Source organism: Pan troglodytes, chromosome 21, assembly GCF_028858775.2.
Source record: "Pan troglodytes isolate AG18354 chromosome 21, NHGRI_mPanTro3-v2.0_pri, whole genome shotgun sequence".
Classification (NCBI taxonomy): domain Eukaryota; kingdom Metazoa; phylum Chordata; class Mammalia; order Primates; family Hominidae; genus Pan; species Pan troglodytes.
Genome location: NC_072419.2, coordinates 41,080,347 through 41,093,026, shown reverse-complemented (window position 1 = coordinate 41,093,026; position 12,680 = coordinate 41,080,347). Strand labels below are relative to the sequence as shown.

Sequence of the window (12,680 nt, the reverse complement as noted above, 5' to 3'; positions counted from 1 at the left end):
CCAAGCTTATGACATGGGTGGGGTCCATGTTTACTGAACCCAAGGTGGTAGGTGCTGGATTTCTCAGAAGATTCTCAGGTTCTTTCCCTTCTAGGAGAGCCAGATGACATCAAGCCCCAGGAAAGGGTTTCTCTGAGTTCAACTTTCCAGGCCTCAATCTCCAACCTGATTCCTCTGCCAGAGGCAGTGGAATATGAAGCAATGGAAAGAGCCTATCAGCTGGGTGCAGTGGCTCAGGCCTATAACCCCAGCACATTGGGAGGCTGAGGCAGGAGGATCACTTGAGCCCAGGAGTTCATGACCAGCCTGGGCAACATAGTGAGACACCGTCTCTATAAAAAATTTAAAAATTACCCAGGCGTGGTGGTGTACCTATAGTCCTAGCTACTCAGGAGGTTGAGATGGGAGGATTGCTTGAGCCTGGGAGGTCAAGGCTGCAGTGAGCATGATTGTGCCACTGCACTACAGCCTGGGTGACAGAGTGAGACCATTATCTCACTCACACACACACACACACACACACAAAGAAAAGAAAAAAGAACAAGCGTAGCGTTGGAGCTAGGAAGACCTGGGTTTGAGTACCAACTGTGCCATTTACCTTGAACAAGCTACTTCCCACTCTGAGCCTTGGTTCCCTCCTTAAAATGGAAATAATAATAGTGCCTACATCTTAGGATGCCTATAAGGATTTGATGAGATGATGTAGGAAGTTGCCCTGATCAGAGCATGCACTGAATATAGATTTTCCATTTCCCCTTCCCAGCCTGGGTTGTCTCAACAATGCTAGTACCTTGAGTGCTCTGGATTCCCCTTGTCTCTCTGTACCACAGTTTCTGGACCTATCAAATATGTGTGATAACAGTAGCCACAGTGAGGACTAAATGAGTTAATGTTAGTGTTATGCATCAGCTATTATTCCTTTGATGTCCAAACATCTAGTAACAGAATAGGAAGAGAAGGTTGCTGCTGCCAAGAAGTTTGGGGCTGGATGAGACCATCAGGAGTCATGGATAATATCCTGGCCTATGGGAGAGCTAAAAGGAGACACATGACAGGCCAGGAATATGGACATCTGGTCACCTGTTTCTGCTGTGCTCTGCTGATAGCCTGCAGTGTGACTCTGGGCAAGCCACAGCCCTCTTGAGCCTTAGTTTTCTCAAATGGCAGAGGAAACTGAAGACCAGTGTTCTGAGTTCAAGTCCTGGCCCTGCCCTTGACTTGCCATGTGAACTTGAATGAGTCTCTTTGCCTCTCAATGTTTCAGTTTCCCCATCTGGTGAGGGAGTTCAGCACAGTGGTCTCAGTGTGTGATGGTGGAATGTGGAGATGGGATGTGGGATGTGAAGGTGCCTTGACCCCTACCCTGCCATCAGTCACTTCCTGTCCTTTCAGGCCACCTGGTTCTTAGTCCCCCGCCTCCGCACACGGGCCCTGCCCTCATCAGTGCTCTCAACATCCTGGAGGGCTTCAATCTCACCAGCCTGGTATCCCGAGAACAGGCTCTTCACTGGGTGGCAGAGGTGAGGCTGACCCGTCCGCCTTTCCCTGGATTTAAGGATATTAGGAGTGGGGAGATTGGGTACTGCCATAGGGCAGGACTAAATCCCCTCCAAGTTTTCTCACACACGAAAGTCCGCTGGGTGTGGGTGCTGGGAGGGGCCTGGCAGCCTTTTCCATATCCCTGCTGTATTTTCAGACCCTGAAGATTGCATTAGCCCTGGCCAGCAGACTGGGAGATCCCGTCTATGATTCTACCATCACTGAGAGCATGGATGACATGCTCAGGTGGGTCTTGGGCAGGACCTGGGGGCTACAGAGGCAGTGGTGGGTGTGGGGAAAGGGTCAGGAGAAAAGCAGCTGGTATAGCAATAAAGGCCTGAAATCCTAAGTCAATTTCAGCTCAACCCCAACTCACAACGTGACACTGGGTGCCTCTCCCTGCACCTCACCTTTCCTATCAGCACAATGAGTTGGCTTACTTCATGTGGCTCTTAAATTTTTTTGAGGCTAGCATAGCACCTATATAAGCCCATCTGCTCCTCCTTTTGAGTAGGAAAAGAAAGCTCAATACCAAACAAAAGCCAGGCATGGTGGCTCACGCCTGTAATCCCAGTACTTTGGGAGGCCAAGGCGGGTGGATCACCTGAGGTCACGAGTTTGAGACCAGCCTGACCAACATAGTGAAACCCTACCTCTACTAAAAATACAAAAATTAGCCGGGCGTGGTGGCGCGTGCCTGTAGTCCCAGCTAGTCAGGAGGCTGAGGCAGGAGAATCACTTGAACCCGGGGAGCAGAGGTTGCAGTGAGCCGAGATCATGCCACTGCACTCCAGCCTGGGTGACAGAGTGAGACTTTGTCTCCAAAAACAAACAAACAGTCTCCAAGCAAATACTGAAGGTGGTGGTAATACAGCTTCATTAGCAACATAACATAGTAGTAGGTTGTGGGCTCTGATGAGACTGCCTTCATTCAAATTCCAGCTTGACCCTTCACTAGCTGTGCAGCCTTGGGCAAGTGGTTTAAACTCTCTAAATCTGTTTCTACAAGGGGGCTTGACAATAATGGTATCAACCTTGTAAGGTTGTGGTAAGGACTAAACAAAATCATACATGTAAAGCTTTTTTTGGTTGAAAATTGAATAAATGTCTTCAAGTAATCTTTGGTAACTTATTCTCTAATCAGCTATGGATAATCCAACACATAGTTATTAGGTAAGAAACCCTCAGTTGAATTTTTTTTTTTTTTTTTTTTTTGAGATGGAGTCTCGCTCTGTCGCCCAGGCTGGAGTGCAGTGGCATGATCTTGGCTCACTGTAACCTCTGCCTCCCAGGTTCAAGCAATTCTCCTGCTTCAGCCTCCCGCCTCAGTTGAATTTTTAAAAGTCTGGAGCATTACATATTGTTTCTAAGGTCAATGCAAACTTTGCTCTAAAACACACACACACACACACACACACACACACACACCTATATGAAATCTATTCAACCAGTTCATCCAGTAAATAGTTATTGAGCACTTACTCTGTGCCTTGGGAAAAAACTCTAAAAGAAAGTAAAGATCCTGGCTGGATGTGGTGGCTCATGCCTGTAATCCCAGCACTTTGGGAGGCCGAGGTGAGTGGATCATTTGAGGTCAGGAGTTCAAGACCGGCCTGGCCAACATGGTGAAACCCCGTCTAGAGACGGGGTTTTTTTTAGTAGACTAAAAAAAATTAGCTAGGTGTGGTGGCAGGTGCCTGTAATCCCAGATAATCGGGAGGCTGAGGCAGGAGAATCACTTGAACCTGGGAGGCAGAGGTTGCAGTGAGCTGAGACAGCGTCACTGCACTCCAGCCTGTGTGACAGAGCAAAACTCTATCTCATTAGGAAGAAAAAAAAAATCCTCATATACAAAATCCTCCCCCAACTAAACTCTTAATAAAACTTTAGACTACAAACATTAGTTTAAATGAATCCAGTTTGTTAATTCAAAGCAAATATTTTCTGATCATCCATTATGCACCAGGCACTTTCATAGAAAGGATTAAGAAGTCAGATAACTAAAAGGCTCTTGATTTAAACATTAAATAAAAGTTGGTTCCAGAAAAGAATCTAAATAATACCTAAATACATTCAACAGCTATTTTCTGGGTATTTCTTATGTGCAATTAATGAGCTTCTGCACTCATAGACCTAGTAGTCCAGTGAGGGAGGTAGATTTCATCAAATAATTACACAAACACCACAAAAGTGAGGTAGGTGGGGTGTATTGAGAGCCTGTTGTTTGCTCATCTCCCACCCCTTGTCTTTTCAGCAAGGTGGAGGCCGCCTACCTCCGGGGCCATATCAATGACTCCCAGGCAGCCCCTGCCCCACTCCTGCCTGTCTATGAACTAGACGGAGCTCCCACGGCTGCCCAGGTGCTGATCATGGGACCTGATGACTTCATTGTGGCCATGGTTAGGTATGCCAGCTCAGACTCAGAACCTGGAACAAGGGATCCTCTGAACCAAGAGGGGGTGGGGGCTGGGTAGAGGTGAGGATGGGCCAGGGCTCACCCAACCCCACCTCGGCCCCCAGCTCCCTGAACCAGCCCTTTGGCAGCGGCCTTATCACCCCCTCGGGGATCCTGCTTAACAGCCAGATGCTGGACTTCTCCTGGCCCAACCGGACAGCTAACCACTCTGCACCCAGCCTGGTAGGATTTGCTTCCCTGCTTTCCTGGGGACCCTGAGGCCTATAGGTAGGAGGTGCAATGGCATGGCTGCCCCTTTCTCCCTACTTTCTCCAGAATCTTCTAGTATAAGGAAGCCTAAAGAAGATGTTCACCTCATCCCTAGCCCTGCTAAGTCTGGGACATGGAGCCTGCTGGGTCTGAAGAACCCTTGTCCCATTCTGTCACTGTCTTACTGTGTGACCTTGTGAAGATCTTGCCCTCTCTGGGCAATTTCTTCACCTGTACAATGAGGGTTTTGGCTCCTATTTGATGTTTTGGGCATTTTCCAGCACTAGCGGTCTGTGACTATGTGAGCTTGAGCTGATGGGGCTCAGCCCTATGGTTGGGCACCAAAGAGGGACCCAAGGAGGAAGGATTTAATAATTTTTATCTAGTTAAAAATCAGCACTCTTACACCCCGCCATCTGGGGCCCCAGCAGGGCAAAGACACGTAGAGATGATCAGGGTGGGGTTATCCTGTTCTTCCCCATTGCCATCTTTCTTGGCTTGGTCCTTTCTCCTGTGACCCGTAGCAGCCTCATAGCTCAGTGGATGTACTTATCACTCCCCCATCCACCCCACCCATCCAGGCACCCTACCCATTTCACAGATAGCAAACTGTTGTCTGGGAAGGGACCAGTCTCCCAGGAAAACTGGGCCTGTGGAAGATGTAGAAGAGGGAGAGCAGTTGGAAGGGTTGTGGAGGGGCCCTTTCCCGGTCTTGTCCCACCCCACCTGCCCCTTGTGGTCTCTGTCCTCTAACAACAGGAGAATTCAGTGCAGCCAGGGAAGCGGCCACTCTCTTTCCTGCTGCCCACAGTGGTCCGACCTGCGGAGGGGCTCTGTGGAACCTACCTCGCTCTGGGGGCCAATGGAGCTGCGCGGGGCCTCAGCGGCCTGACACAGGTGAGGTTTACGCCATGGTTGGCCTTTTTCAGCCGGGAGCCAAGCTGTGGCCTAGACTGCAGATGCCTGTCATATCTGTGGCTTGTTTCCATTCCTCATGCGGCAAACATGGGCTGAGGCTGCTTTGTGCCAGGCGCATCCTGGGCAATGTGGACATGGGCTGCGCTGAGTTTCTTAGTGAAAATGGAGCCCTGATGCTCCCTGTCTTTCCCGGTTGCAGGGGAAATGGCAGGGTCAGTAGATTGAAAAGTGGGGTTAGCATCTGGGTGGCCTGGGTTCTGTTAACCTCAAGTCCCATTATACCTCTACCCAGCATCTGAATAGACAACCAGCCCTCTTTAGGGTGGGATTTGAAAGGAAGGGCCTGCTTTTCTCCAGAACACCTCAGAATGGCTCCATGAATGTCTTGAGAACCTGATATATATGCCAGGCACCTATTTTGGCAGGTGGTGAGTTAACGATCTTGAGTTCTGGAATCAGACACTCCTGGGTTCCGGCCCAAGTGCTACCAATTTGTAACTGTGTGATGCTGGAGCATTCACTTAACAGCTCTGAACCTCAGTCTCTTCATCTTTAAAATGGAAATAATAACAATAGCTAACATTTAAAGAGTTCGTACTAAGTGCTGGGCACTGTGTTATGTGTGTTAACCATTTTAACCTTCCCAGTTCTGGAGAGAATCCTTATTTCTATTTTATAGATAAGGAAACCGAAGCCCAGAGAGGTTAAGACTTTAGGTCAAGTACCTTCAGCTAGAAAGAGCAGGGAGGCAGTTTGGTTCCAGAGCCTACGCACACTCCTAACCACTAAGTTAAAAGCACCCACATTGTGCCCTAGACCACTCCTAGCTATTAACCTTGCCCTATCCAGAGAGAAAAGAAGGGAGCCCTGGGCTAGATTAAAGAGACTTGGTTCTAGTGGTGTATCTTCCCTGGCTTCCTCTAAACTCTGGAGTAAGTCATTTTCCTTGCTGGACTTCACTTTCCCTCTCTGTGAAATGGGAACAGTCATCACAGGCCTGCCTGTCTTCCAGGGCTGTTAGGAGGCTCAGATGACACCCGGTGTAAGAATTCTCAAGACTAAGGAGCCTGGACCAAGGGTGAGAGCTGAGGAATCCTGGACCATCACCCCTGGGACAGCCCTGATTTTTCTGTACCTTGGCTACCACAGGTTCTGCTGAATGTCCTGACCTTGAACCGGAACCTGAGTGACAGCCTGGCCCGCGGCCGCCTACACCCGGACCTGCAGTCCAACCTCCTGCAGGTGGACAGTGAGTGCAGAGCAGAGACCTCGTGGGGCGGGCACAGGGACAGGTAGAGAAAGGACTCCTCCCAAGGGTGCCCATGCCTCAACCAGCACCAACTGCCAGTGAAGTTTGGTTTTATTTGGCATATTTCTATTGGAGCAGTGAACGATCTGGGGATTGGAACCAGTCTTGCCATTTCCTGGTTGTGTGGCCTTGAGAAATCCATGTCTCAACTCTGAGCCTCAGTTTTCTCATTTGTAAAATAAGACACAGTTGTTCATTCTTCAAACTTTCATTTACTCAACAGTTTGTATTGAACACGTACGTGTTCCAGGCATCATCCTAGGTGCTGGGGATTCTGCATTTACAGGCAAACAAGAAAATAAGTCATCAAAGAAATATGAGACAAATAAATGCTCTGCCAACTGTCAAAGCAGGGTGATATAATAGGACGGACTCAATGATCAAGGAAGACTTCTCTTTGGTGGCATTTAAGCTGAGATCTAAAGAGTGAGAAAGAAACTGGGTGCAATGGCTCAGACCTATAATCCCAGGCTGAGGTGAGAGGATCGCTTGAGGCCAAGAGTTCAAGAGCAGCCTCAGTAACATAGTGAGACCCCCCCCACCCCCCCGCCGTCTCTATAAAAAAAATTTTTTTAATTAGCCAGGCATGGCGCGTGCCTGTGGTTCTAGCTACTCGGGAGGCTGAGGCAGGAGAATTGCTTGAACCAGGGAGGCAGAGGTTACAGTGAGCCAAGATCACGCCACTGCCCTACAGCCTGGGTAACAGAGTGAGATCCTATCTCCTAAAAAAAAAAAAAAAAAGTAAGAGAGAGCCCACTATACAAAGAATTGGTGCAGAGCTTTGTAGGTCAGGGGAGCCAAGTACAAAGAACTCAGGGCAGGAATGGGTTTGGTGAGTTTGAGGACTAAAAAGGAGACCAAAGTAAGCAAGGATGAAATTAGATCAGAGAGGCAGGCAGGCGCCAGATCGTGGACCTTAGGGTGAAGAGATGGACTTTCCTCTAAGAAAAGGGCTTAATTTTGGCACAGCTGAATTTTATAAACAGGAAAGTATCTGCACCTTTGAGGAGTTTTTATTATAACAGACAATGTATTAATATGACACTAGTCCAAAAGAATACAGAATTGATTGAGACACAGTCCTTGCCTGTTCAATATTATTATCCCCATTCTATAGAGGAAGAAACTGAGGCTCACAGAAGTTATAAACTAGTCAAAGATCAACCACTAAGTGGCAGAACTTCAATTAGGACACACACCTGGCTGATACCAAAGACTCTATTCTTTACTGCACAGCTCTTGATATCTCCTGGACTGAATCACATTAGAAGCAGAGACCGCGATCTTCAACAATCACATCCTGTGGTTGGCCAGCGACACTTGGATCCCAGCTGATAGATGACAAGGCCACATCCTTGAAATTGAATTTTGTTCAACAAATATCTGCTGGTCTCTGTTGAATGTGAGGCTCTGTGCTAAGTTATTTGGGCTCAGCCCAGTCCTGCCTTCAGGGCCTTAGTGTAAGATGGAGGTACAAGGAGTGGGGGCTTGGTGAAGGGAAAGTTCATCTACCTGAGGCCCTGGGGAGGCTTTATGGAGGAGGTGACAAGTAGCTTGGCTTTGAAGTATGAGTAGGAATTTGGTATGTGGAGGTAAAGGACATTCTGGACAGGAGGAACAGCCTAGGCAAAAACCAGAATAAATGGCTCAGAGAGCAGCCAGGAGGCTAGCTGTTGTTTCCTAGAGTTCTCAATTTACCCAGCACCTTTGTGACTTTTGCCACATTTGCACACCATCTAAACCAATATGCACGTAACATGTCTCTCTAAATGAACTTCCTTTTTAGCCTAAATGTATTTTATTATTTTTTTGAGATAGAGTCTCACTCTGTCGCCCAGGCTGGAGTGCAGTGGTGCGATCTCAGCTCACTTCAACCTCCGCCTCCTGGGTTCAAGTGATTCTCGTGCCTCAGCCTCCCGAGTAGCTGAGAATACAGGTGCACATGCCACCACACCCAGCTAATTTTTGCATTTTTGTAGAGACAGGGTTTCACCATGCTGGCCAGGCTAGTCTCAAACTCCTGACCTCAAGTAATCTGCCTGCCTCGGCCTCCCGAAGTGCTGGATTTACAGGCGTGAGCCACCATGCCCGGCCCTAAATGTATTTTAAAAATAGACCTTATATCATAATCACAAATGGAAAAATGACATCATTTGCCACAAATAGATGACAAATAGCTATCATCTATTTGTTAGCTATACAAATAGATATGTGTAGTTTTTAGTTAAATATTGTGGCCCATGGAAGGCTCTGAGACTGCTTTCTCCATTAAAGAAGGAGATTAGGAAGCGTTAGAGAGCAGACTGAAACTTGTTCCTTGCCATAATCAAAAGGATTGAAAGTGAACCACAAAGGAAATAGATTTTCGATTAAGTGATTTAATGCTATTCAAGATTGGGTCTTCATCTCAAGAGCTACCAAAAGTCTTCCTATTAGGGAAAGAAGAAGACTAGATCTTTATTGAGAAGCGGTAGGATGTGGAGTTACAGGGCTTCTCACAGAGGTCAGCCTTAAGATTATCCAATTGAGAAGGGGAGACACATGACCTGATTTGTCTTATTTAGGGGAGGTAGATTGAGGGGAGGAGAATTTAAGTCAGGGAAATATGAGAAGCAGCTGGGATATGGCCCAGGCAAGAGATGATGAGGGTCTGAACTTATCCAATGGGATGGGGATTTGTTCATCTATCTAGTAAGTATCTGCTCAATATTTACTATGTACTGACCCTGTCACTGGAGATCAATAGCAAACAAGACAACGTTCCTACCTTCAAAAAGCTTATAATCTAGTGGAGGGAGACACAGTAAATAAATAAACAAATACAGGTAGCAGTAAGTACTTTGGAAGAAAACCAAACAAGGTAAAGATGGTAGGGACTGCTGTTTTAGGTAATGGTGGAGGAAATTCTTGAAGAGGTGCCAAAGACTGGACAGCAGTAAGGGGGCCAGCAGTGTGACTTTCTAGGAGAGCATTCCAGGCAGAAAGAACAGTAAGTGCAAAGGCACTGAAGTAGAAACATGTTTGGCCTTCTAAAGGGACAGCAAGGAGGTCAATGTGGCTGGAATACAGTTAAGCAAGGTGAGAAATAGAAGGAAATGAGGGGAGGAATTTAGAGAAGTAGCAAGGTCCCAAACAATGTTGGGCTTAGAGGCACCTTGGTAAGGACTTTGGATTTTATTCTAAATTCCGTTGAAGCTGTTGGAGGGCTTTGAGCAGGGGAGGTGACAAGGTCTGACTAATGGTTTAAAAGGATCCCCTTGGCTGCTGTTTGAACAGGCTATAAGAAAGGCAGGGGGCCAGGCGCGGTGGCTCACGCCTGTAATCCTAGCACTTTGGGAGGCCGAGGTGGGCAGATCACCTGAGGTCAGGAGTTCGAGACCAGCCTGACCAACATGGATAAACCCCCACCTCTACAAAAAAAAAAAAAAATAGAAAATTAGCCGGGTGTGGTGGCACATGCCTGTTATCCCAGCTACTGGGGAGGCTGAGGCAGGAGAATCGCTTGAACCTGGGAGGCAGAGGTTGCGGTGAGCCAAAATCGTGCCATTGCACTCCAGCCTGGGCAACAAGAGTGAGACTCCGCCTCAAAAAAAAAAGAAAGAAAGAAAGGAAGGGAGGGAGGGAGGGAGGGCTGGAAGCAGGGAGACCAGTAAGGAAGGAAGGAAGGGAGGGCTGGAAGCAGGGAGACCAGTTAGTGGATTATGCAGAAATCCTGGCAAGTAATGATGGCAGCTTGGCTTTGGCAGGTGGAGATGAAGACCCACAAAGCCCCTTTTTCTTTTTTCTGCCTCCCTCCCTCCCTCCCTTCCTTCCTTCCATTTTCTTTCTTTTCTTTTTTTGGAGACAGGGTTTTGCTCTTTTGCCCAGACTGGAGTGCAGTGGTGCAATCTCAGCTTACTTTACTGCAACTTGTGCCTCCCAGGGTCAAGCGATCCTCCTACCTTAGCCTCCTGAGTATCTGGGACTACAGGCATGTACCACCATGCTCAGCTAATTTTTAAATTTTCTGTAGAGATGGGGTCTCCCTATATTGCCCAAGCTAGTCTCAAACTCCTGGGCTCAAGTGATCCTCCCACCTTAGCCTCCCAAAGTGCTGGGATTACAGGCATGAGCCACTGCACCCGGCCTGTCCTGTTTTCAATATTAAGAATGACTGCATATTATTGATCACTTACTGTATGCAAGGTTCAGTGCTGTGTGTGCATTATCTCCTTTAGTCCCTGCAACTTCGTGTTCTCATATAATCCCTATTTATGCATGAGGAAACTGAGGCTCAGCAAGGTAAAGTGATTTGTCCAAGGTCATACAGCTCTGTGGTGGAGCAGCCAGGATGAGGACTCAGGTCTGACTGTAGGACTCTTGAACTAGTGCTGTGTACATTCTGAATGTGTATATGTCGGGGATGGTTTTCAGGTGAGTTCACAGAGGAAGAGATTGAGTTCCTGGAAGCCAGGGGTCACCACGTGGAGAAAGTAGATGTCTTATCCTGGGTCCATGGCAGCCGAAGGACCAACAACTTCATCATCGCTGTTAAGGACCCTCGGAGCCCAGATGCAGCTGGAGCCACCATCCTGTAGAGCAGCGGGGTGGGGCGGGGTCTCTGCTCCCCCACTTTGCATGTTCCCAGAGTCCCTCCTTCTCCCAGGTTTGGTCTCAGGGGGACCCCAGGGATGCCCCAGATCAGGGGCCAGAGGGGATGCTTAGCAAACCCAATCCCAGAGTAACTGGAAAATTCTCCATCAGGAGGCCTGTGGTGGTGGTGGTGGTGGTGGTGGTGGTGGTGGTGGTGAGTGTCAGCATCTACAGCCAGGCAGGCAGGACCTTGAGGAATCAGACTATCTGTCTGTGTGTCACCTCTCCTCCTTCAGCCATGCTGGCCCCGAGCTTAGGGATGTGCTTGCAAACCCTTCTCAAGGGTCTCACAACCCCAACATCTTCAGACTGGCCTGACCTGGGCCTTGTCTTCCAGTTCCTTTCTCCCATTCCCAGCCTCATTTCTTAAATGACTAGGAATTTTTTAATGGACCATCATAGGGAGGGGGTGCTCCTCTTTTCCCACCAGGTTGAGGTGGGGGCCTTGCATCGGGGGTCCCCAGGGTATGGGGTAGGGGTGGGGGTGGGGACCAGCTCAGGGGCTTCCATTTGCAAAGGGGAATTAAAGAAAGAATGTTGCTTAACCATGGCTCTGGTTTAATTTATATTTAACTGGGTTGAGAGTGGGAGTGGGAGAGGAGACCTCGGCTCACCCTGTCCCAGTAACCGATTCAAGAGTAACCTGGAGTCAACATTGAAGGACTCATAATAATATCTGTCCAGCTAAGACATGCACCAATAATAATAATTCATAACACCAATAACTATAATATATAGCATCTAATCTTTATTACAAGCCTCATGAAGTAGGTACTAATATTATTGCCATTTTACAGATGGGAAACAGGCCAAAAGAGGTTAAGGGACTTGTCTAAGGTTCTTCATCTATTAAATGGAAGAACTGGGGTTCATCTCAGCATGTCCAACTCTGGAATTTGTGCTCTTAACCAATTCCACACCTATTAGTTGAACTATTTGTTATAAAGTATACGTCATATAGTATATATCAGACAATAAGTACCTTTTATAGATAATATCATTCATGCATACATTCTTCTATCCATTACATTCCAGGTACTTTGTTAGGCACTAGAGATTCAGCACTGAACAAGACAGGCTTTTCTTTTCTTTTTTTTTTTGAGACAGTTTTGCTCTTGTCACCCAGGCTGGAGTGCAATGACGTGATCTCAGCTCACCGCAACCTCCACCTCCCCAGTTCAAGCGATTCTCCTGCCTCAGCTTCCCGAGTAGCTGGGATTACAGGCGTGCACCACCACACCTGGCTAATTTTGTATTTTTGGTAGAGACAGGGTTTCTCCATATTGGTCAGGCTGGTCTTGAACTCCCGACCTCAGGTGATCCGCCCACCTCAGCCTCCCAAAGTGCTGGGATTACAGGCGTGAGCCACCGCGCCTAGCCAAGACAGACTTTTTAATGGGTTTGCCCACCACGCCCAGCTAATTTTTTTTTTTTTTTTGTATTTTTTTTTAATAGAGACAGGGTTTCACCGTGTAGCCAGGATGGTCTTCATATCCTGACCTCATGATCCGCCCACCTCGGCCTCCCAATATGCTGGGACTACAGGCGTGAGCCACCGCGCCCCGCCAGAACTTTATTTTCTGAAAACAGACCCCTTCACGCCTGTAATCCCAGCAC

At 47.8% G+C, this 12,680-nt stretch overlaps 1 protein-coding gene across 6 annotated transcripts in view; it reads left to right on the top strand.

The window, feature by feature from the left end:
* The window catches only part of GGT7 (gamma-glutamyltransferase 7), a 28,179-nt gene extending 16,571 nt beyond the window's left edge, over positions 1-11,608 (top strand). For 2 of the 6 annotated variants that reach the window (XR_010154204.1, XR_010154203.1), the window contains 7 exons: positions 1,393-1,520; positions 1,697-1,785; positions 3,794-3,943; positions 4,060-4,177; positions 5,016-5,101; positions 6,272-6,371; positions 10,845-11,608. Coding sequence is in view for 3 of the 6 variants with exons in the window: in XM_063802846.1 (XP_063658916.1) it covers positions 1,393-1,520; positions 1,697-1,785; positions 3,794-3,943; positions 4,060-4,177; positions 4,964-5,101; positions 6,272-6,371; positions 10,845-11,008 (887 nt within the window). In the remaining 3 variants the exon portion in view is untranslated. Of the gene's footprint in view, positions 1-1,392; positions 1,521-1,696; positions 1,786-3,793; positions 3,944-4,059; positions 4,178-4,270; positions 5,102-6,271; positions 6,372-10,844 lie in introns of all 6 variants that reach the window. The other 4 variants (XM_063802846.1, XM_016937742.3, XR_010154205.1 and 1 more) reach the window with 3 other exon arrangements.
* Positions 11,609-12,680: the final 1,072 nt, after the last annotated feature.